At 28.9% G+C, this 25,707-nt stretch overlaps 3 protein-coding genes across 5 annotated transcripts; 2 read left to right on the forward strand and 1 right to left on the reverse strand.

The window, feature by feature from the left end:
* Nucleotides 1-773: 773 nt before the first annotated feature.
* On the reverse strand, nucleotides 774-8,772 carry LOC119687651. Of its 2 annotated transcripts, XM_038102056.1 has the most exons (6): nucleotides 8,499-8,772; nucleotides 4,895-5,010; nucleotides 4,612-4,733; nucleotides 3,936-4,190; nucleotides 3,651-3,867; nucleotides 774-1,395 (listed from the first exon to the last, which is right to left on the reverse strand). In XM_038102056.1, the coding sequence occupies exons 3-6, from the start codon at nucleotides 4,707-4,709 to the stop codon at nucleotides 1,393-1,395; spliced, it is 573 nt and encodes a 190-aa protein (XP_037957984.1). In that variant the 5' UTR covers nucleotides 4,710-4,733; nucleotides 4,895-5,010; nucleotides 8,499-8,772; the 3' UTR covers nucleotides 774-1,392. The 2 variants fall into 2 exon arrangements, with proteins under 2 accessions (XP_037957984.1, XP_037957985.1); XM_038102057.1 differs by lacking the exon at nucleotides 4,895-5,010.
* On the forward strand, nucleotides 6,786-10,464 carry LOC119687650 (protein transport protein Sec61 subunit alpha). The gene is made up of 4 exons (XM_038102055.1): nucleotides 6,786-6,995; nucleotides 7,279-7,346; nucleotides 8,898-9,989; nucleotides 10,056-10,464. Exons 1-4 carry the CDS (start codon nucleotides 6,989-6,991, stop codon nucleotides 10,317-10,319), a joined length of 1,431 nt encoding a protein of 476 aa, XP_037957983.1. The 5' UTR covers nucleotides 6,786-6,988; the 3' UTR covers nucleotides 10,320-10,464.
* A 3,643-nt stretch (nucleotides 10,465-14,107) lies between these two features.
* On the forward strand, nucleotides 14,108-21,110 carry LOC119689139 (transmembrane protein 115). Of its 2 annotated transcripts, XM_038103891.1 has the most exons (4): nucleotides 14,108-14,187; nucleotides 14,637-15,317; nucleotides 15,384-15,740; nucleotides 20,565-21,110. In XM_038103891.1, the coding sequence occupies exons 2-4, from the start codon at nucleotides 14,764-14,766 to the stop codon at nucleotides 21,034-21,036; spliced, it is 1,383 nt and encodes a 460-aa protein (XP_037959819.1). In that variant the 5' UTR covers nucleotides 14,108-14,187; nucleotides 14,637-14,763; the 3' UTR covers nucleotides 21,037-21,110. The 2 variants fall into 2 exon arrangements, with proteins under 2 accessions (XP_037959819.1, XP_037959818.1); XM_038103890.1 differs by lacking the exon at nucleotides 14,108-14,187 and having other exon boundaries at nucleotides 14,533-15,317.
* The last annotated feature ends 4,597 nt before the right edge of the window (nucleotides 21,111-25,707 follow it).

Here is a 25,707-nt window from a genome sequence, read left to right on the forward strand (position 1 = left end):
GTGGATTTATTCCATATATTTGTGAGCCTAAGTTTTGTCTTACTTTATATTAAATAGTACAAGATATAATACGCAACATTATAGTTTTTATGTAAGAATTTAGCTTACATACAAAGTAGTGTTTCCTGTTTACACACTTTTGAGTGGACCAAAGCTAACTTACTGTTTGAGCCGATTCAGCTGTGACCACCAAAGTCAAGTTGAATACAGCATTCTTTGTTTATTTGATGAATAATATTGTGTTTATGATTCCTCTTTTAGAAATCAATTCAGATTTGACAAAGTTGTCCACACTTATCACAAGCACGCAAATCTCAGTATAACTGGCGTTGTTTGTTTAGCTTTTGCTGAACACCAAAGAAAATATGTGCAGGACATCCAAACATTCTAGTTCAATGGTAATCACGTCAACAAATAAACTGGTCCTAGTCCTTAACGCATAACAGAACCGATTTTTTCATCCGCAGTTAAACAACTGGTTAACAATTAGTTTTTTTAGCCGTTGTTTATGCATCTCCGTTTATCAAATACATCTATTCATTACTTAAACCATGATTAACTATAACATTTTTACTTAAAAAAAAAACAGTCTCTTTAATTTTTATTATTTTTATTCGCTATAATATTCTCAACTAAGTAACGATTAACGGGTTTACAAATTTATATATATGTATGCATATTAAGTTTAAAATTATGGCTTCTTATAATATATATAAGATTTCATTTTTATTTTTGCAATTAAAATATTAGGAATAATAATATGTATGTCCATTTTAATAAAATCAAATATATTTCTAAAATTTATTTTATACGTATATATTTTTATACGAGTCAATTGTGACGTAAAAACTTGCTAAAACAAAGATATAGTCAGTTGTGTTATGTTAAACACCTTAAATATTATTTGAATTCCATTCATATATTAAAATATGTAGACACAGCCGCAGTTTCGCGTGGTTCAGTTTTTGACTTAGTAGTGCTATTAATATAAATAAATGTCAAGCGATATAGTAAAACAATTTCGCTTAACCAAAATTCTATAACAATTTGTTTTGCTAACTATTTTTAATAGTTATGTTAACAATTTTATCACCATTAAAATTTAAGTTCTACGTGTAAGATAACAAAAGTGGTTTATAGTTTATCAGTCTATATAATACTAACAGAGGTACTGAGATTTATTTCGGTTGTTTCAGTCATCAAAATCTAATTTATAATGTAGTTGTAATGGTAAATGCGTAGTTTTAACAATAAATTCGTAGACTCTTTTTTCAATATTCGATATTAAGTAATAATTAATGATTAAGTAATTGAACGATAAAAAATACTTTTGTATTTGCAAAATTCTGGATAATATAACTCGACATGCCATCTTGGGGGCGTGGAGTTTGTTTACTAAAACAAAAATAATAAAAAATTATTAAAATAAGTCAGCAACTGTAAAATATTTTTTAAATTAAATTAAATTAAAATTTGTTTAAAAAATTTGTATAAAAAATAAGAATATATATAATGCATACTCTAAAACAGGGCTGTCCACACCAATTGCGATCGCGGGACAATACAAATCACTATACAGAAACAAATACATATGTACGTTCATAGTGGTTTACGACAAAAATAAAAATACTATAACCGTATGTTAAAGTTATCATTTTAAATACATTTATGATATAAAAATAAAATAATGCACTTTTACCAGTGCATCAAGGGAAAATTTGAGTAATTGTAGTAGATTAAAAACATATCGCGGGCTTCTGAAACATTAGCCACGGGCCGTGGTTTTGACAGCCCTGCTCTAAAAGAATCAATCAATCAATAATTATTGATCAAGAAAAATAATTATTTTTATTTAAAATAAAAAAAAACATTGGCTATAGTAGACCAACCGTGGACTTTGGTAACATCAAAGTCTCTTACACTTCTCAGAGTTAAAAAGACAATTTTGAATTTGTTAAATTATACACAAAGCCAGTTTTTTATTGACTCAAAACAGAGCAAGTTTAAATCAAATCAAGTATTCTTCATTTTTTACCCTTTGTTTCTATTTTCACAAAAAAAAATACGAAAGAGTTAATAGTTCCGGAACCACAAAATAAAAAACAGAACTACTACCACTTTACAATCTAAATGAGGATGCCGGATAGTCCATTAAATATTTTAAGCACAGATCTCGAATCAATTCACAGATCAAGATTATAAAAATACTTTCTTTCGAAATAACGATACAATCAGTTTGAAAACGGGACAGACCTGTTGAAAACTGGTTGTAGACGTACAAGATTATATAATATCATGAATATTATTATTTGGTGAAAATGTCCAATGCGTTAAATAGAATTTAAAATACATGATTTAGACATAGAGGCGAGTGATCAAATGAGCTATTTAATATCGTATTCAAAAATGTTATCAGAGAATTAGAAATCAATAGAGAATATATTGTATATATCTTTTAAACTACTAATATATGCCAGACGATATCAATCTAATAGTTAGATATCAATCTTAAATCATAAAATATATTCTTAAAATAGAATAGAAAGTTTAAGTGGAGAAATACATATTTGTTGTAGTTAACGACTTCACATTTTTGGGATCGAATATAAATTGAAACAATAGTGTTAGCAAGAAATATATTGAAGGTTAAACTAGAAAAATAAAGCATATTATGACATATCTATGCATCTTAAGACTCAGAATTTGAACAGATAATCAAAATTAAGCTTCGATGTTAACCGCTCCGGTCTTGGAGTAAGTGGACTCTGACAAAAAGCGATATAAAAAATGCATTTAAAAGAAGAAGAAAAATGTCTTCAAAAGAAAAAGTATGTCTATAAGAAGGACATATAAAGTAGTAAATGAAAATGGAATTTAGAGATGCTTGTATAAGAAAGCGGATATTGTAACTACAATGAAAATCGAAAGATTAAGGTTCTCTGGTACATAATTATAGCAAGTTATAAATAGACTCCACGATATATATATATATTGCCTGTAACGAGCTTATTATATTGTAGCAGAAGCAAGCCATAGATGGATGCGAAGAAGAAGAATGAGGTTGCTCAGCTAAAGACGACGATGGCACCTTGATAAAATAATAAAAAATGTTATGTGACGTAATATATTTTAATAAAAATATAGAAATTTAAATAATTAAAAAAGAAAAAAATAATTAAAAATATTATTTTCAAAAAAAAAATTTTTAAAAAATATAAAAAAATTGATTTTTGGGATAATTGATTTTTGATTTTAATTTTTTGAAATTTTTGGGTGTTAACACAAAAGTAAATAGATATATTAATCTAATCAAACTACTCGCTTAGAAAATATTGGTTTAAAAATAGGCTTTATAATTAGTAGTCTATTCTGTGTAATATCCAGAGAATGAAACAAATAATAGATTGTACAGCGTAAGTTATATGTTGAGATGCTAACATATTCTAAGGAGCGTGAACTCTATTAAAAGTTTTATAAGTAGCAGCAATGTAAATACTAGTTTAAAAATTTCTATTAGGAGAGTTATAATATATAATTTAAAATACGATATAACACAATATTAATTTCTGACTAACTAAAAACTACTACTATAAACCCAAACGAAATAGTTTAATACTTTGATAAACATATTTATATACATAACATTGTACCTGAGCATTTTTGTCATGCCCATCAGTCTTTTTTGGCTCTTGAATACTCAAATCCTCCAAAAGTTTTGCAACTTGCTCATCGGTAAAGAATTCAAAAACCGAGTCATTAGGTGTTTCAAAGCCTCGAATATAACAATACTCTAATTCTTTCTTAGAATTATTATCTAATGTTTTCACATAATCATGGATATGATCAGCATAGTTGGAACAAAATAAACTTAAAATATATTAAATATAAAATAAATTAACTTTAATGGAATATAAATACAAAATTCAAAATCTTACTCCAGATCGAATATTTCCTGATCAATTGGTAATGCAATATCCCATCCTTTAAAATCATTTCCCATATGTAGAACAGTCTTTGATGGTGCACCAACACATCCTGGTGGTAACTTCAACAACTCAAATGTTTTGACGTTTTCACTTATATTGACTGGTAATGGATAATAAATCGGCGGTTCAGGAAAAAGTGGTGGAAGCCGTTTTATATCCGAAAATATCAGACGACTTCTGAATAATTGCGCAAAACCAGTAGATCTAAAATTTTTAATAATTTAAAATTCAAAATTTCAAAATTAATATCCAAACCTATTTGAAATATTATTTTGAAAAAAATTCATAGAATAGAAAAAAATTTTAATCAAGTGAATTTTTTCAAACCCTCCATACAAGCTATGGGCAACATCAGTAATCTTTGAAAACATCTGAAGTTTCAAGAACTGAATCTGTTAAATCGTGGACTCGTATGGTAACTTTTAAAGTCAACATAAATTTAATTTAAATTAATTAAATTTCGAGATTTACCAATTTTTATTATTAGTGCTAGTTTCAAAGCAAACGATTAAACAACAGCTTTATAAATATATTTACTGAACTGTTATAAATTGTTGCTTTTATATAGTATTAACTTTTGTTAAATACTTTTAATAAATAAATTTTAGTTTTGTTACCGTATTACCTTATTAGATCTTGCAAAGCCTTCAATGCTATAGGATTTAGTGAAACCTTGGGTGGTTTTTCTGAAGCATCATTAGGATTAATATGATTTTCATCCATTGCCGATTTTTAAAATTAATTATGCTAAAAAAGACGAAATAATATTAAAATAGTATTTGTATTTGATTTTATTAGTATAATTCTAAAAAAATTGGATATTATTGTAGAGTTAATATATATGTAAGTATATTAAATTAGAATTAAATTGATATGATAAGATAAAATAAACAGAGATAGAGATATACCAGACGCAACCCGCAAAAACTGCACACTCCATTTTCATTTTATAGGTGATAAATATTACTGGATCAACTTAAAACATGGTTTTATTTTTTAAAATTCGTCGTTTTTTGTAAGACACCTAGGAAAAGTGAAGGAGAATAGTAGTAGTAGTATGTTTCTATATAAAATGTATAACATCTATACTGAATTAGTTATGGTATTCAGTATAAATGCATAAGCTTTAACTTAATATATAAATAAAATAATATACTCGTTTTTTTCTATCGAACTGCTGTTGTGTGAAATGCAAACATAATATGATATTAAAAAAAAAACAAAGTATGATCTATTATAATAATTAGAAGCAAACGAAAATAATTAATAAATATTGGAATAATTATCTAAGCACCGAATTACTGTAAAAAAAATAACTTAATGTGTTATTTTAAAATTAAATTATAAAAATATTAACACCTGTTTATAGCTTCATTTAAAAACATTTTTCATAATTTTATTCATATATTGTTACAATATAAATTAATATGTAGTAAATACATACAATGAAATTAAATAATTTTTTAGGGATATATGTATACATATTCTATATGATAAAATTAATTCGAATACTTCCCAAACCCATTAATTATCATTTTTATGGAGAAGTAATTTTTTTTTTATCTAGAATGCGACTGAAACCCAAATGAGTTTTGGTTTAAAATAATTTTAATTTATTAAAAATTTTTCTATAAATCTATATTGTAATACTTCGAAATGTAAAAAAAGTTTAATATCATGTTATGCATAATATAATTTTATAATACCTAATAATAGGTCTCGTAAAAAGTGCATGGATATCTCTGATTCGTAATTTACTTTAAAAATTTAAACCAGAAACCTCATTTAAACTAATTGTTAATGATAATATGCGCCAGTACTGTTGTATACAAATTAAATTAGTTGTTAAATACATATAAAAAAGTCAAGAATGGAGTTTCAAACACTCCCTAGATTTAGTTAGGTGACGACATCCTATGTGATGGCCATTTCATATTTATGTAAAAGTTTCGCGCCCTGGTATCACTAGAGATTAAAATAATATAACCTGAGCTTTATATAAAAGTGATATTTAAATATTGATACATTTGTTTTTTAATATATATATGTAAATGTTGATGAAATTCAAATAAAATGAAATTAACTTCTATATATTAAATGTTGCTACAGTTTTAATTATTTATAAGAAATAAAAACCAAAAACATATGTGTATAATATTTCCTATTTGAAAACTGTTATATACGCAGATGTATTGATGTATGATAATAAGATATTTCAGAAATTTATTTATTTCCAAGAATAAATTCTGTCAGTTATATTTGAGTTGGAATTAAATCAAGATGTAGACTACATTATGCATGATAAGTAACAGATAAAATTATAATAGAAATTTTTTTCTTTTACAATGTAAACTTATTTATAATATGCATTATATGCATTAGGTGATATTCTACAAAAGTTTTTATAAATAAATATTTTAAATAAAATAAGTACATTAATATAAAATTCCCTTTTGAGGAACTGGCAGCATTTATTTTTGATCACGTGAACAAAAATTCAACGACGTGTATCTTGTTGTTTTTACACACTGCTTATGTGTGTAACCACGTTTCATAGCCGAAATGTTCATGTTGAAATGTATGTGCATGCTTGACAGCTGTGTAAAAAATATCCCAAGAAATAAAAATAATACCCCAACAAAGTTTCTTAGAAAGAGATGAGTATTAACACATTTTTGTACAAAAATTCGCTATGTCCACAGTATTATAGTTAGAGTGAAGGGCTCTACTAAGAAATATAAATGCTGACATTTTTAGGAATTTTCGTATTACATCAGATTTGGTAGCACTAAAACGAAGAAGTGCAACCGCAAATTGAGTGCCGAATGTTAAATTTCTTTCATTCAAGTTTTTAACATCGGTCCGCAGTGTCATCTTCTTCGAAGTTGATTACCGTTTGTGCTTTCAATTTTTGTTATCCATAGATTGATAAAAGATATTTCTAAAATATTAGTTAAACAACGAATAATTTAACTTCAATAAAATACTTTAAGTAACACAAAATGGGAAGTAAGTAGCTAAGCAACAAATCAAGAGTGAAAAGTGAAGTAGAATGTACTGTGGAAATGTATGCACTAATTGACGTGGACGGCATATAGAAAGTTGGTACGAATTCCCAGCGATTATCCCGTAATAATTATGATAAACTTAAGGTGAAATTTGGTGCAAAAATAGATCAAAAAATACATACATCTATTTACATTTTTCCCAGGACATAAATAGACATCACTTTTTAATGTTTGGTATTATATTACAAGTATTTACATCAACTAATTGTTTTTTAATTTTATAGTAAAATTCCTCGAAGTAATAAAACCTTTCTGCAGCATACTGCCGGAAATTGCTAAACCTGAACGAAAGGTAAGTATTTTAACATGAAAATGTTGCCTTATCTATAAATGTTACATATAGCAAAGGGAAATTCAAAAAACTTCATTATGTATTCGTAACTTTGTTATTTAACATAATTTTCATTCATGATATTAAATTCTTAAAGGAACCATAAATCATATTTCCACTAACTTTCTAATTTTATTTACAATTAAAATAGCCACGCATGCAGTAATGTTGACTCTCTCTTTTCAACTTTCCCATTACCTACAGTGTTGCATTTAATCCCTCATCACCAATTCCAACTTCAATTTTTATTTATTTTAAATTTTGAATAAAAAGCCGTAAATTATTTATAATAAAACTATTAAAATGATACTGTAACAAATTTCATTTATACATTCACTTTAATGTAATATAATATGTTGAAACTGAAAAATGCTAACTAAAAGCTAAGATTTTACGAGAAAATGCACTGTTGATCTCAGCACGTACGTTAGAAGCAAATCACATAACTATGAAATAAAAGTTTATTCTTTAAATAAACAAATATTTATTGTTTATGTTACTTTGTGGCTTTGAAGCGCTGAAAAATGTTCGCTAAAACTTATTACTTCAATGTGTGGAAGTCATTACCATACATATATTTACAACGCTCAATTTCTAATCACTTATGTGCGTACTTTTATATTACCGGCTGTCTTATTGAATCACACAATTGACATAAAAAGAAATATCTTCATCAATACTAAATAAAAATCGCCATATTGGATGATTGCAAATATTTTTTAGCTCCAACTAAACATTCTTGCGTAAAGAAAACTGTAACAAAAATTTTGCAAATATATTCGGTCGGAACATATACACTTTTTTCACTTTTCGTCGTAGTCTAACTTTAAATGTTCATTTCTCTGTCTAATTTGACAATTCAATTTTCCAAATTAAATATCAAAACTTCTAATTGAAAAAGCTCGAACTGTGCAATTATTTTGAAACTCTATTTCGTGCAAATGCGTCGAATATACCGCGAACGGAGCAGACGCGCCCACTACAACAAATTTAAATTTCATGCGCAGACATTTACTAAGAAACATACGTATTTTGTAATAATAAGAGAAATTACAAATATTGTAATAATAAGAAACATACACATTTTGTAATTAAAACTAATTTACAACTTACCGATATTCTAACAAATTCACTCGAAATAAAAAATCACGTCTTTCACTAAACACTTACACTTATCAACCACTTCCGAAGGCTACCGGCAAACAATTGAAATTCGTTTCTCGGCTATTAAATAAGCTGCAATTGACAAAAACTGCACTGTTGCCAACATTAACAAATAATGAAAACACTTGTTATCTCCGTCTGCATTTTTTAGCGAATTAGCTAATCAAAATAAAAACGAAGTAAATTATATGTCAAATGCTGTGTTTTAAAAAAAATTATGTAGATCCCGTAATTAATGAAATAATTATTAATAAAATATTCTAACATTGAAATGTAATTAATTGTATTGACTTTTTATCACTATATTTAATATAATATAAAATATAATTCTTATATTTTATTACATAGATTCAATTCAGAGAAAAAGTGCTATGGACGGCAATAACATTATTTATTTTCTTAGTATGCTGCCAAATCCCATTATTTGGCATTATGAGCTCAGATTCTGCAGATCCCTTCTACTGGATACGTGTTATTTTGGCATCTAATCGAGGTACCCTTATGGAATTGGGTATTTCTCCAATTGTTACTTCTGGATTGATAATGCAATTGTTAGCTGGTGCGAAAATTATCGAAGTTGGTGATTCACCAAAGGACCGTGCTCTATTCAATGGAGCGCAAAAACTGTTTGGCATGGTAATAACAATCGGTCAAGCCATCGTTTATGTCATGACTGGCATGTATGGTGATCCTTCGGAAATAGGTGCTGGTGTCTGCCTTTTGATCATCATTCAATTATTTGCTGCTGGCCTAATTGTTTTACTGCTTGATGAATTATTGCAGAAAGGGTATGGATTAGGTTCCGGAATTTCCCTTTTCATTGCAACGAATATATGTGAAACTATCGTGTGGAAAGCGTTCTCACCCACTACAGTGACGACGGGTCGTGGTACTGAATTTGAAGGTGCAGTGATAGCACTGTTCCACTTGATGGCGACTAGAAACGATAAAGTACGAGCATTAAGAGAGGCATTCTATCGTCAAAATCTACCAAATCTTATGAACCTCTTGGCAACAGTATTAGTATTTGCTGTAGTCATTTACTTCCAAGGTTTCCGTGTTGACGTACCCATCACATCCGCTCGTTATCGTGGACAATTCAGCAGCTATCCAATCAAATTGTTCTATACGTCCAACATTCCAATTATTTTGCAATCAGCTTTGGTATCTAACTTGTACGTCATTTCTCAAATGTTGGCTGTTAAATTTCAAGGGAACGTATTCATTAATTTACTCGGTGTTTGGGCTGATGTTGGTGGTGGTGGCCCAGCTCGTTCGTATCCAATTGGAGGTCTCTGCTACTATCTGTCGCCACCGGAAAGCGTTGGCCACATACTCACAGATCCTATACACGCAATTTTGTACATTGTGTTTATGTTAGGATCATGTGCATTCTTCTCTAAAACGTGGATTGATGTGTCTGGAAGCTCTGCGAAAGATGTAAGTTTCCGTATTCAATATATATTCGTATTTCTAAAATATTAATGTTTATTTTTTGCTTTAAAGGTTGCTAAACAGTTAAGAGAACGACACATGGTAATGCGTGGCCATCGCGAAAATTCAATGATTCATGAATTGAATCGTTATATTCCAACTGCCGCAGCATTTGGTGGCCTTTGTATAGGAGCCTTATCTGTGATGGCTGACTTTTTAGGCGCCATCGGTTCCGGTACTGGTATATTGCTTGCGGTTACAATTATTTACCAATACTTTGAGATTTTTGTTAAAGAACAGTCTGAGATGGGAGGCATGGGTGCGCTACTGTTTTAAGTCTGCATTCATTTAGCTTACTCAACACATTTTCGTTTTGAGTTTTACATATAAGTAGAATGTAATTGTGTAATAAGTAATTTCAAAAAAAACCTACATGTTTACAAAAATGTAATAAATTTAAAAAAAAATGTAAGATTTTAAATATGGTGTTCCTAATTTATTACAAAATGTTTACTTTCGTTATCATCAATAATCGTATGTCAAAGCCTACATAGTTTTCATCTTCATATTTAAGATTTTGCTTTTCAAAAGCTGCATATCTTTAGGAGCTTTAAAATAATTTTTTTATAAAAATATATGATTAAAGTAACTTGTAAATATAATAACAAGACAACAATTACAAACCTTAAAAAGCTAATTTCTTTTGTACTTTATTTTGTAAATATTTTTTTTTATTATATTTTTGAAAGTTTTAGTAACGAAATATTTAAGTAACGTAGGGGAAGCGAAATGAAATTATGCCTTATTCACCACATAAGGTTCAATAAAAAATACATATCGACTATGTCACACATATTTTTTTGTGCAAAGAATGTTATCTATAACAGTTTTCGTATCGTCAAATTCTTTTCACGCATCTTAGTTTTGACTTATATTCACCCAATTGAGAGAATAGCTTTCAGCAAACGCGCAGCCAACCACCTCTGCGTCGTCAGAGATATAGTGTATCTAGGTAAATGTTTGCAGTGTAACCAGTCCAATTGTAGTTTACAAGATATGAAGTTCGAAATATATAGAATACTAGGTGTTACGCTCGATGAATAGTAAATTTTTATATATGTAATGAGAGTGATTAGAAATGTATTAATCCACTTAGAACACGCAATTATTGACATCGTAGTGGAAACAGAGAAACAGTAGTTGCTCAATCATGTGGCAATTTCTTAACTACGCAACAGGAATTTAAATTAAAAAAAAAAATATTTTATCAACGAATTATGCATTAAAAAAACATTAAATTCGTCCGTAAAATATATACCGAAAATCTGTACAAGAAAAATTCTAATGCAGACAAAATAAAATAAGTATTTACTTAAAGGCAGTAGACTACATATCGCTTTATTTTTTTCTATGCTCACAATGGTACATAAGACCCACTTATGGTCAAATTGATCTCTTGGACCCGCTTTTTTAGAAAATCGTGACTCAGCAATTTTTACTAGTAAAAATTACCCAAGCAGTAAAGACATACTTTATTAAATGATCCGTGTTATTTTTTTGAGTTACTAAATTAAAATTATTCATTTAGCTTTGTTCAGATATACCTTCATCTAGCAAAAATTGCAATTCTTATTCAAACAAAACTTAAAATGAAATGGAAGAATAAATAAAGAAATTTTATTGCATGTAATTTAAATGAAGTGAATTTTGAATGCAACTATAAGTCCGTCTCCACACTTTCGAAGTAATAAAATAACATAAAGTCTGTACCCACAACATTATAGTAAAAAAGTAAAAGTTGAGGAAGTAAAAAATATCAAAGAATAAAGAATATCATATTTTCTTTTTGAGTAGAGTAAAACACTAAGTGAGGGAACGTTTTTAAGTAAAAATCAAGTAAATCATATGCCTTTAATCTGCTGACCATTTCGTTTAAATAAAGAAACAACTATTTTTAAATTTTATCTACCTTCTATATTAATTTGATCTTAATTATAACTACAGAAATTCATAGTTTATATGAATATAACAGTAAAGGTGGGATAATTAATGGGTTATGTGGAAGAAGAGATAACATAATCAGCTGTTCATTCCTATTTGAATGTCATTTGAACGAATTTATACATTTAAATCAAACAAGCAAGTTTTATACAATACGAATGCCACGGTCTTTTTCCCAATTAGTTTTTAGATACGAGAAAACACTTCATGCGTGAAAGATTTTCTGATAAGAATTGTGATATGAAAATGAAAAAATGATATTGGTTATTAAAAACATAAAATTAATTATATCAACGGAAAAATTGTTGTGCCCTTGAACTATATAAATGTGAAAAATTAAATGTGATCTGATGGACTTTTACGTAAAAACATTAACTTCATCTTATTATGATATTATTATAAATTTAAGCTAAGTTCAAAATTTATCTACTGTCCTACAGGTCTGGAATATTTGAGACTAATTTTATTATTGAAACAATAATAAATTCTTAAATCATTATATGATTTTGTGAATTACTTTTAATTTAACCACAGCAGATGTATTTAGACTTAAAGTCTGAAGGCCACTTTTATTTCTCTCGGTAAGGTTGTAAAATTAAATTGACAAGACAACTGATTTTGTCTATTTTGCTTTGCATAAAAGTAAAAAAAAAGATAAAAGTTAATTTCAAATTTATTCAAAAACTATTAGGGTATTCATTGGTCATGTAAAGTCATTGTAAGGTACACGAAATGTACGAATGTTATGTTAATATCGCAAGAGTGCGAGAACATCTCTATTCCAGAATTTCAACATTAAATAAAACAGCTGTTTTTTCAGCATACCACATCTACATAAGAAGCAACAGATGTCAAAACAAGTATTTCTTTTTCTATATGTACATGGGTTGAGGAATAGCAATATTGCAAACAATTGTAAGAAACTTTGTGCGTGTATTTTGTTGTTGTCCATTGCAAGCTAATCTGTGCAATTCGTGCACCTTGCAATGACTTTGTAAGACAGCGTAAATACCCCTTATATAAAATGAGAATTTTGCACAATAATGCAGAGCAATAAGTATCAGCTAATTTTTGACCGAATACTGAAATAATCATCGTGTTTAATGCTTTCGTAACGTTGTAATTTCGCAAATACAAAACCTTATCATTTCATCGAGTTAATAAGCTAACGAGCACTTCTGAATACGCCTATTGTTTTTGGTTAATAGTTTCTTGTTTTGTTAAGAAATAAAAATGAATATTTATTGGATTTAAAACAAAACAATTTTTTAGCAGGTGCAATTAAAAATTTATGTTTTCAAAAATATACATTAAAGGAAAAAAATTTAGTTATAATATAATATTTTTTATAATATATTACAATTTTTTCATTTTTCTTAAACAACACAAATATTATGATATTTCAGTATTGTGGAACGCTTTTATTTGTTTAGATACGATCATACAGTCTCCTAAAACTATTCATTATCAACTAAAAAAAATAATAATCGTGATCGATAATTATTTAAATTCGTCGGACGGACAGACGGAAAATTGATATCGATGATATTAGTAATCAAATTCTTACGATATGTATATTTGAGTATATTTATCAATTAAGTTATGCAAAAAAATTGTAGGTATTATAATATTCATTTCTTGGAGATATAGCAGTGAAACAATATTGTGTAATGCGCATTAATAAATTTTTGGGTAATAATACTTTGACCCAAGTTTATCTATATTTATTTTCATAAGTAAATGATTGTTTTTTTTTTTAATATTCACTATTACATGTTAAATTTTATATGACAATATGTTACTCTATTGCAATTTACTCACCATTCTTTGTATAAATTTTATTTAAATTGTGCTAGACTTTGTTAATTGTAAGTGTAAATATGGCACTGCATATATAGAATTTAAAACAAACTTCTTTAGTTCAAAATTATTAGATGGCTGTAAGTATTTAGTACAAATTTGTAATTATATTAATTATAAAAATGTTTATTAAAATAATTTCAAATAATAAAAATATACTGGCAACTCCTTTTGCTAGCAGTTGTTTTTTTTTTTATACACTTTTCTGACATTTTTTAGTTTTGACGTTTTACACATATTTTATGGCAAATTTTAAAGGCGCTACATTAGAGAACGGCTTCAAGCATTCTTTTGCAATAATTATGTTAAAAATTGTTTGAACTCTTCAATATACACATATTTTGTATGTTACAGAATAGATTTTAATCATTTCATATTTTAATTTAATATAGTTTGAAATATGAAATTGTAACACAGTGAATTTTCCAGTTTTCTTATAGAATATTATTTTACTGGTTTTATGCGAATATATATTTAGTTATATGCAGCGTTAACACTGACCTAGTATAAAATTTTAAAAATATTTTTATTTAAATGATAACAATATATAATTTATCTCAATAGTTTTTTTAAACTTGTGTCATATAATTGCACTTATATATAAATAGATAATGGTATGAAATGATATGAATTTTTGTCAAAGTAAATTATTATATATTTTTGAACACATATTTTTTCTAATTTATTTTATAAAATTCTAAATTTCATGTTCTGCAAAAATTGTTAAATGTCATAAAATGAACTGTGTTGCTCATCAAAAATTTGACGGCGATTGGCTTATTAACGGCGCAGATATCTGCTGATATATACCAATTACAAATGTAGTGCGAATATACAGAAAAAACATTTATGTACGAAACGTTGAAGAAAACAAAAGATAAAATAAATTTTAATGTGTAATTTTTACTGAAGAAGGAGAATGTCGACAACAAGGCAACAGCCACCAAGTAAAATGTCCGCCCTCAATAGGAATGTGCCGTACCTGAAGCAACAATTTTCGGCGCTTCTGCGAAACACATCACCAGTGATAACACTGATTTGCTTGGTAACCACCGGCGGCTATTTGCTATCATATTCATCAACAGCTGTACGTTTGCTAAGTGTTACGCCAGGTTTCATATTACCCAATTCAAAATTTTGGATATGGACGGCGTTCACATTTTGTTTCATTGAACTGCATTGGTGGGAAGTTCTTGTTGACGTGGTGACAGTGGGCTTATGTGGTAAAATGTTAGAACCACTATGGGGACAAATGGAAATGTTTAAATTTTTTGCATTAAGCAATTTTGGTGTTTCTATATTAACAACTATCTATTATCTCTTCTACTACATGGTTACTAAGAATCCAAGTATACTATTTGAAGTGCACATACATGGCTTGGCTGGTTATGTGGCAGGCATTTGTGTTGCAGTACGACAAATTATGCCGGATCATTTAATCTTTAAGACACGTTATGGTAAACTAACAAATCGGTAATAATGTGCTTAAAATGTTTAACATATTTAAAATGTACACACATATAATTCATGTACTTTTAGGAACGTGCCTCTTGCAGTTTTAGTGTGTGCCATTATTATGTGGGCGATCAATTTACTAGATGGCACTTATCCGGCAATGTTTGCATCTGGCTTACTAGTTTCTTGGGTGTATTTACGCTTTTACCAAAGACATCCAAACGGTCGTGGTGATAGTTCTGAAAGTTTCACTTTTGCCAGCTTCTTTCCTAACATAATGCAAGTTGTTATCAGCATTCTCGTGAATCCAATATATGTTTGTTGCTTGAAATTGGGAGTAGTTAAACAACCAGCTCCACCACGCTCAAGTTCAGTAATCAGTCTTACATCTGTTGCTATTACAACACCTGGGGTTGATCCTCACGACGTTGAGAGAAGACGGTATGTATATAACATATTTAACATTTTACGTATATTATGGAAGGTACAAAATTTGTAACATATCCTGTTCGAGTATGTTATTAAATATTCTTCACAATAGAAGTTCGAACATTTTCAATGTTCTGAACATTTTTTTTCAATTTAATATCTGTTATTAAGGCCTTTATAAACATATTTTTCAGTTAGATTAGTGTTTTGTTTATCATTATCATGATTATATGCATATCAAATAAATTGCACAAGTGTTTTCTAAATATTTTAGACAAACAGACTAAACAGGTGTTTTATAAAATATAACTGAATTTCTAAAACAGGTCAATTTATACAAAATTGAAATAAGATGATGTTTTTGAATTAAATTTCTGTTTAAAACAAACATTAAAAATACATTCGTTTCATAAGTATTTCCATTTAAGGTGTTAAATAACCCATTTTAAGTCCGGTAAAAATAATTTACAACACATTTTTGCAATATTTTAATTTTAAAATTTTAAATAGAATTTTAATTAAAAAATATCATCTTATATCCAACTTGCTATCGTTAATGTAGTTTTGTTAGCTTTTGTTTTCTTTTTCTAAAATATGTTTATTAGTTGTCGTTTCATCAGCATTCTCAAATTTAAGAATAAAGTTTTTTTTTTTTATATTTTGCAAAAGAAAAACTTTTTTTTTTGATATGTTACACAAGTTTAAATTTGTTAGAACAGTATCTCTATTCCATTCAGGTTGCTCTTGTAACATAAGTAGTTTTACTGTTGCTTAGCAGGATTGCTTTTGTCTTCATTCGTTCAAATCGGCACTTGATCATTGATGTTGACTGATAGGAGATTTAGACGTGTTGCATTTATATATAGTATATTAGAGTTACTAGAAATAGTATCTCTATTCCATTCAGGTTGTTGTTGTAACATAAGTAGTTCTACTGTTGCTTGGCAGTATTGCTTATATCTTCATGCGTACACTTAATAGGCACTTAATCATTGATGTTGACAAACTGCCGTTTGTTGAACCTAATATATCTATTCTTTAATAGAAGGTTGGGTTAAAGCATTCTTAAATAAAGCCCTCTTTTACGAAAATTAAAGGCTTCAAAATATTTATATTAACAATTGACTATCTAAACTGGATGAAAGTTAGCAGAAACTTCCATTTATTTTTCGCAGAACCTGATACTGTTGTTAGTATATAATATGTATACTAACATTATATTTTCTTAGAATTTTAAAGAAAGATTTAAACACTTATGCTTAAGAAAAAAGTTAGCAATAGAACAGCTAAAACGAAAATTGAAATTAACAGTCGGTATATTGTTAATTTTAAATATACACAGACGACGTAGTACTAATGAAGCCTCTTACGAAGGCGTTTAATTAAAACTAGTTGAAGCTTTTAAATATTTGGGCACCCATCACTAACCCTATAATGAAAAAAGACACATCATCGAATACACAATCGCATGATTTTTTTTGCATCATTATTGTTATTAACAGGGAGACTAAGATTCAACTAGAATCGTTGCGCCATTAATGATAATGATTGCTACCCATACATATTAACAGTTTAGCTATAATTTTTTTTAAAATAATAAACCTACAGCAAAACTAAAATCAAATGCTACGTACAATAAAGGGAGTACTACCGAAAGTGCAAAGTTTACAGTATAGTTGGTTGTGTTCCGCTACCTAACCGGTCATAATCACAAAGATCTTTATATAGATCTTTATCTATATATTATAGATCTTTATATAGTATTATGGCGATCAAGTATCGGTCACCTTTTCGAACAGGGGCTTAAAAAACATAATTCTTACAGCAACTACAGAGATTTCAACGAGATACTATACTATACTATAAATATAGTGCAATCTATGACTGATTCTTAATTTGTGGAACGTATATTTGTGAGAAAATCATTTCTAAAAAGTGTTTCTCCTTAAATATCGGAACGTTAAATACATTGTAAAGATGCATGACATGATGCTAAGACTTTATACATTATTACATAGAAAAGTTTTTAGTATTACGTTACACCACCCACAAAGTTATTGCGAACCTAACATATGATTCAAGTTTTACTCGTGAGATGTCTTATAACTAAATAAACTGTAGAGCCCCCAGGTATTTTAAGCGTAGTTTTGTTTAATATAAAAATATAAAGAAAGGTTTTTTCGGAGACTAAATGTCATATTTAAATAAAAAGATGTAGGTCAAGGCGGACTAATTATGTCAATCTTAGATAATGTAGGGGAAACAATAACTCTTATGGCCCCTTCAATTTTTTAAAGTAAAATACTTTATAAAGTTTTAAAGTGAGTTGACATATGAAGTATATGTATACCGTGGTATAGCTTTGAATAAGTATAGCTTAGTATAGCTACTCGGAACGTCGAATATTGGGATGTTAGAAAAATTTGATCATTTTCGAGCACTTTAAATCTCTTCGATTATATAAAATGTTCGACTCAAATGCTTACTCAATGTCTACACTGGCTAGACTTTGACTAGATTTTTATGCTCGAATGTAGATACGTATTTATTTTTGTGAAAAATCCGAATATATCCAAAATTTTTGTCTAATTTCAATCAGTGTCAGAAATTTCTCAAACATTCTAAAGCACGGCCCGAGGCTACTACTATTTTTGTAACAGCATTATTTTATTTTTATGGTATCCTAAATAAATTAATAAAAATGTTTCGAATAATTTATTACACTAGGATATTAATTTACTTAATAGACAAAGACTTCAGTATATATATCTCTCTACAATTGGTTTAAAAAACTCGTATCCAGTGCCGTAAGTCATTGTATTAAAAATTAGATATTTTTCGTATGACAACAATTAATATTAATAATGTTGATGTTGATAGAATTGTAAAAGATATATTAATGAAAAATTAATGAAACTAAATTGAATATCATGATTTCAATTGGCCTACGATCTTATCTGGATCTGGACATCCCTGCTTTAAAGCATAATATAATTGAATATAATAATATAATTATTTATTTTATTTATTTTTAAATGAACTTATTAATCAATGTTAAATAATACAAAACTTTATAAATTTGTTTAAAAAAATATATTTTGTTGGTACCGATATATCGATTATAGCCTATAGTTATCTTCAGGGTATGTACCAAAAAATACCGGTAAAAAACTATTGTCGTGAAATCGCCAAACAGCCGGTTCTGCGGTCAGAAGAGTCCTATTATACCAATAAAAATACGGGTAATAATAATATATATATATATTTTTAAAACTATTTTAAAATGTCTATTATTTAACATTGATCAAATAGTTCTAAAACATATAAAAACAAGTCATTGAAACAATAAATTAACACATCACTCAATAAGTCGTGTGAATAACTAAGAAAAAAAATTTTTTTTCTGCTAAAAATCGATTTTTCTCATCAATATAATCTTCTTCAAGAGCAATACAATCATTCCAACGCTTCCCTAACTTCTCGATGCCGTGCTTGTAGAAGTATTTGTCTTTTATCTCAAAATAGGCTTCAATTTGAGCAATTACTTCTTCATTTGAGATGAATTTCTTACCGCCGACCATTTTTTTGAGATCAGCGAATTGCCAGTAGTCGCTGGGGGCCAGATCTGGACTATATGGAAGCAATTCGAAGTGTAATTCGTGCAATTTTGCCATCGTTTTTATTGACTTGTGACGTGGTGCATTGCCTTGGTGAAACAAGGCCGCTTATGTCTTCTTTGACATAAGCGGTCTTTTTTTCACAATTTCTGCTTTCAAATGATTCAGTAATGCCGTGTAGTTACTATTAATGGTTTTTCCCTTTTCGAGGTAATCAATGAAGATTATACCATGTGCATCCCAAAATACTGAAGCCGTAACCTTCTCAGCTGACTGTTGTGTCTTTTGACGCTTCGGACGTGGTTCACCAGCTTCAGTCCTCTCAGATGATGATCGTTTTGATTCCGCAATGAAGTGATGGATCAATGTTTCATCCATTGTCACATATTGACGCAAAAAATCTGATTTATTACGCGTAAACATGATCAAACACTGCTCTGAATCATCAATACGTTGTTATTTTTGATCGACTGTGAGTAAACGCGGCACCCACTTTGAAAAGAGTTTTCTCATGGTCAAATGTTCATGCATAATTGTAAACACACTGCCTTCTGATATCTTTACAGTCTCAGCTATCTCAGGGAATTTCAATTTACGATCACATATAACCAGTTTCTGGACTTTTTTGATATTTTATGGAGTAATCACCTTAATTGGACGACCAGAACGTTCACTATCATCGGTGTCTGTAGCATACCAATAACAAATGGTTCTTTTCGATGGAGCAGAGTCCGGATAACACTTTTAAAGCCATTGCTGAGCTTGTACAGTATTTTTTTTTCCTCAAGAAGCAATTGATAAATTAACACACGAAATTGGTTTGAATCCATTGTTTTAAAAATAACAAAAGTAGCTTCACTTAAATGGCTGTCACTTTTTTCTGACTAATTGAAATGTCATGAAATTTTACACATAGTCTTTTGAAGGTTGGTACTTCATAAACGTCATATGGATTTGACAATGGCAGCGCCATCTGTGTGTTAGTCACAAGACTTGTTGAGCGATGTAATATAAACTCTTATTTCGGAATTTCTGTAAAATAGTGCTAGTCTAACTCTAAAGAATGTCTAAAATTTTAAACCTTCGTTACTTAAAGTTATCAATGTTATTGGAAAAAGAGTATGTTAAACCGAGAATGTATGCATCAGTATTCGTAATACTGAATCACAACTATTTCACTAATTATTAGATGTTAATTATAAATTTTTTTTTATTTCAGCCAAATTGCACTTAAAGCATTAAGTGAACGTCTGAAATCTACTGATTCCTCCCGACATAATCAGTTACCTAAATCGTTTCCAACTGTTGCTGGGCATCAACATAAACATCATGGCCATCAAAACCACAATCAACATCACCACAATCATGGCCATCAGCATCAACATCAGCATCAACATCAACATCAGCATCAACATCATCATCATAACACTGGAACAAAAAATGCTATTGATCCTGGATCAACACCATCATTTTTACCTCAACTGAGCGCTGCACAAACACAGCAACCAATAACAACAGCACGTGCTGAACCACGCATGATCAGTACAATGAGCCCAATTGCGATTCCAATGCCAGCACCTCCGCCTAAGGATGGTGATAGTTACTCTGGTTCTGCTGTTGCGACTAGTGAACGGGTTGAAACAAATGCCAGTGAATTATTAATTAATATGGAATCCAGCCAAACACAATAAAAACTTAAAAGTATGAGAGTAGATACGAATAAAACGAAACAGAAGAACGCATGTTCCAATATAGGCTACAAAAAGTGTGAACGGTGATTTGTTTTTTCTTTTTTTTGAAGCATATATATATATATTTATATTACATATGTATATATTTAATATATATACATACATTCATATGTATACATGTATATGATATATATATAATTTATGTATGTATATATATACATATATGATATACATATAATTTATATATATATATATATATATATACAATTTATATATACATATATGATATAAATAAAATTTATATATATATATATATATAAATATATAATATATATATAATTTATGTATATATTTATATATATATATATTTTGTTATTTTATTATTAATATCAGATTTTCAAACGTATGGCTAACAAATTCATAGTTCCTTTTGGATATAATGTACCAATATGAACAAAATTATAAATGTTGATATCAAATTTCTTATTTAATTATTTTTAAAAATAATTTTATATTAATTAAACGAAATCGTTACTTTAGTTTATATATAATAATATTCTTTCAATTTTAATTTAATTTCAATTTAGTTTGTTAACAAAATGCATTGTTATTAAGGATTTAACTACAATTTTCTTTTTTTTTTGTTTTTTGCACCCAAAAAGTAAAACATTTATTAAAATCTTATGTTGATTTTTTAATAAAATATATAAATTTATTACACTCTATCTAAAGTTCATAGTGTTAACAACACATTTTGTTAAATCAATCTATTGATCTATGATCCACGCTAGAGATATACCCTGACATAAAAATTTGTGAAAGTCATAATGTATACAATATATCGTATACATTAGTTCCTTTCAGAAATTACTATTATCATATTATCAACTACTATTATCATCATATTTGATGATTAATTATCATCAAATACTTTGCACCAAATAATTTCTTGAAACAATTGTGAGATTTGATGTTATAATATTACCAATAATTTCTTACAGATCCCTTAATAGTATTTCATACCAACTGACATTTTAATTTCAAGTACGATCTGAGACGTATTTAATGTCAATTTTGTGTTTTAAATAGTGTTTCAAAGTATTCGATGTATGATGTTCGAGCAGTTTGAGTATACTTGAAATAAGATCTGAATACAACATTTTAAATATTAGCCAATCACTAATCAAAGTTGCTCGAAGAGCTTGAGTATAATCTGTGGATTTAGATCAAATATCTTAAATATTCAAAAATGTTGGTAACTCGTTAATCAAAGACATTCGAGTAGATCTTGAACTAAAGATTTGAATTAAATATCTTAAGTATTCGAAAAATTTTGCTAGTAGGCAATCAAATATGTTCGAGGTCCTCCTGCAGCTGATTTGCCCTACCTTTTATTTAATTTTCATCAGTTGGTTAAGAAGCGCTGAATCTGAGCTTTGGCAGGGCACGAGTTCGAACCCTGGTACTTGCAGCCTCAAAACATTTTTTACAAATAATTAAATACAAGAACTATTTCCAAGACCACTGATGATAAGTATTTGGCAATACTTGAAATAGCTGAGTGGTCAGCCAAAAATTCAAGAATTTTTGTTGTTGTAGTTCACTACTTTTAGAAAACCTCTTTATACAAATGTATATTATAATAAATGTTCGAAGAGGAGATATAGTATGCGATCATTTTCGAATAGGTTGCTATGCTTCAGTACAAGTATACTCGAACATGAAAATTGTCAAAGCTCATTGCGGCACCAATAATTTTTGAAACTTTATTTTACAATATTTAATTAATTGATCGTTAAAAATTTATTCCATTTTTTAAAGTGCGTTTTTGTTTTAGTCCTCCTTGGCATTCCATATGTATTTGAGATGCTTGTTTGTTTCATCTTCCGGGTGAATAGTGAGACATCAACGGATGGCATGAGCGAGTGATTATTGGTTATCACGACTAGCGATTTATTTTTGGAATGTATATTAAGCTATTCCTGAATAGGGATTTAACCTCGCTTTGCTGATATAACAGTCAATAAATATGTTTATAATAAATTTTTTTTTTTCAATTAAATGAGTGATTAAAAGTGAATTATAGAGGAATATATATTTATATATATACATATTTGATATATATATATATATATATATATATATATATATATGAAGTCTCTTTGTGTTTTCTGTTATATACGGATATGTGTATCTGAGTCTTCTACATAACTAATGAGTTATATTGCTTTATCTAATGGAATCGTATTATCAAATTTTTTTAAAATATTCTCGCCTTATATATTATAATGAAATGCAACCAATTGTTTTGTTCTTGGACCTTTATATATCAGATATTGTGAACATTAAATTATATCAGTTTTCTTATAAAAATTAAATAAATTATTTTTAGGTTTATGTTGGAAAAATTATAAATCTTTTGTATTTGAGGTACTAAACATAGATTAGTTGAAATATTTTTAGTTCCGATTTACTACTTGCTTAGTCAGTCCGATCAGTTACTTGTTGTCGCCGGTCAGCAGTACCGAGTGCCCCCAAATCATTGGTCACCTGTTCCTTCAATAGAAGATGCGGACATTTTCTACCGCGTTTTCCACCGATGTTAGTTCCGATTTTACAAATAATATATTAACCAAAATTGTTTTTAGTGGTTTTCATTCAAAATACATTTAATTGAAGTTAGTTTGCATATTAAACTAAAGTAGTTCTGTTTCTCAGAATATGTTGATATGTGTGTCGGCTTAGTCTAATACCAAACGTCATAATGTTTATTCATCTTTAGTTTATTTAATTAAGAATATTGAATTGATTGATAAAAAATTTCATTCTTTACTGAAAAACAATAAAAGAAATTATTACTATTGTATCTATCTATTTGTATGCACCACACTCCAAACAAATAATATATTTAATTATTTATTTTTAACTTTATATTATTTTTAACTTTTGTTAAAAGTATTTGTAATATTTTTTTGAAAATTATATCGAACAATTAACGATTTCGTTTAAAATAAAATTGATGTATTTATGATTTATTTTTGTTAGTCTTAACTTTAAATTATATATATAATGAAAACTTTCCAAACGGATACATCTATTGAACAGACATCGTCTACCCTAGAGAGTAGACAATATTTTTATCATTATTTCGAACAACTTATTACCTTTCTTAAAAGGATAAAAGTTTAATAACGATGAGTATCCGGTTAACGGAGTTTCCAGAGTATATATATATACAGTTAAATAATTGTTTGTGTAAAATGAATAGAATGTATTTTAGACTCAAGAACTGAAGATTTTTTATACGAAAATCCAAAAGATATATTCTATCCTATTTGATAACCATAATTTCACATCAGAGTATTGATCGTTTTTAAAATGATTTCGAATTAATTAAGTAACAACTATTAGAAGCATATTTTCTGCTTTGCGAATGCTGTACGTAAATAAAATGTTCTGCTGTTTCCTCTTCTTCGTGATAAAGTCTGCAGCCTTCGTTCCTTGTAAAACCTAGATTCAATGGATGTTTTTTGACTCCTCAATGTTGGGGTCGGGGTCGGTTGGTGTTCGATCGAGCTAGTTGTTTGCTGGATGGCTTTTGGCTTCTTGGGCTGCGTGCTTTTTCGAGAGATGTATTAGATCTCCACCTTTTGCTGGTATTGGGTCTGTCACTTTCTCCTTCTGCCGTCAGGGGAGCTTTGTAGAGAGAATATCGCTCCCTCTCTTTCTATTTCGAAGTCTTCAAATCCAAGCCGTCTCTGATCATAGTCTTGACACGCCTTTTTTGAGCCCCTGTGAAGTATTCCGCATTCTTCCTGGTCTTTTTGCTGCCGTCATCTGAGGTCATCTGAGGTTAATTCATCGCCATCGCAGTGACCTGTGTCCATAGAATTCTGTGTATCAGTCACTGGTGAGGTGCTTCCATAGGTTGATACCATTGGTCTCTGAGCAGATGAGTTAAGATCGTCCGGATCTTGAATATTGAGTGAGGTTTCAAGTTTTTGTTCACGATTTTCTCCAACTTTCGTTGGTGAACGGAGTGGAATGTCATCCTCTGACTCTGTAATTTAATTATTGTTAATGTTATTTAAATTTTTCATATAGAAATGTTTAAAAGGGGAAAACCGGTCACTCAATGCAGAGGCCCTTACTTTAGTAAGGCATTAAATAAAACAGGAAGACGCCCGATATCCTGTTTTCAGTACTAATCTACTAGATGCACCCTTCCAGCCAAGAATCCTCAGCGTAAGTCTATTTTAGATTTAATGGTTTGGTCGGGTACTGTATATAATAAGTAGCTATACATGCACACATATAGTAAGGCAAAACATTCACAATTACTTAGCTATACATACCCGGAAAGTTTTCTCTCCCCAGCAGAGACATGACCATATCAAGAGCTTCTCATCAGTCTGAGAGATTATCGCACTTACCTTGACGAGTTTGGCTGTTAAGCTGAGACTTAGTGGACTATTTTTACCGCCACGCGACCTCAAAATCAAAAAGTTCTCTATATTTCGCTTCTTCTCTTATTTTTCTATAAGTGAACTGTTTTAGTAGTGGAGCTGTTAATTGTTGGAGGGACCAAGGATATAGGCTAGAAAAGAATTTAAATATTATTCTCGCGAAGTCCGGACATTTATATAAGATCTTTCATCGTCTTCCAAACAG

The sequence above is a fragment of the Teleopsis dalmanni genome, chromosome X, assembly GCF_002237135.1.
Source record: "Teleopsis dalmanni isolate 2A chromosome X, ASM223713v2, whole genome shotgun sequence".
In the NCBI taxonomy this organism is placed as follows: domain Eukaryota; kingdom Metazoa; phylum Arthropoda; class Insecta; order Diptera; family Diopsidae; genus Teleopsis; species Teleopsis dalmanni.

What these genes read in the sequence shown, in the direction of transcription:
- LOC119687651 (XM_038102057.1), bottom strand. Translation starts at nt 4,709, where the DNA reads ATGGATGAAAATCATATTAATCCTAATGATGCTTCAGAAAAACCACCC. An exon ending in GCTTTGCAAGATCTAATAAG is followed by an intron (nt 4,191 to 4,611) that starts GTAATACGGTAA and finishes TAAAAATTTTAG; the next exon opens with ATCTACTGGTTTTGCGCAAT. An exon ending in CAGGAAATATTCGATCTGGA is followed by an intron (nt 3,868 to 3,935) that starts GTAAGATTTTGA and finishes ATATATTTTAAG; the next exon opens with TTTATTTTGTTCCAACTATG.
- LOC119687650 (XM_038102055.1), top strand. An exon ending in TTGCTAAACCTGAACGAAAG is followed by an intron (nt 7,347 to 8,897) that starts GTAAGTATTTTA and finishes TTTATTACATAG; the next exon opens with ATTCAATTCAGAGAAAAAGT. An exon ending in CTGGAAGCTCTGCGAAAGAT is followed by an intron (nt 9,990 to 10,055) that starts GTAAGTTTCCGT and finishes TTTGCTTTAAAG; the next exon opens with GTTGCTAAACAGTTAAGAGA.
- LOC119689139 (XM_038103891.1), top strand. Translation starts at nt 14,764, where the DNA reads ATGTCGACAACAAGGCAACAGCCACCAAGTAAAATGTCCGCCCTCAAT. An exon ending in TATGGTAAACTAACAAATCG is followed by an intron (nt 15,318 to 15,383) that starts GTAATAATGTGC and finishes ATGTACTTTTAG; the next exon opens with GAACGTGCCTCTTGCAGTTT. An exon ending in CACGACGTTGAGAGAAGACG is followed by an intron (nt 15,741 to 20,564) that starts GTATGTATATAA and finishes TTTTTATTTCAG; the next exon opens with CCAAATTGCACTTAAAGCAT.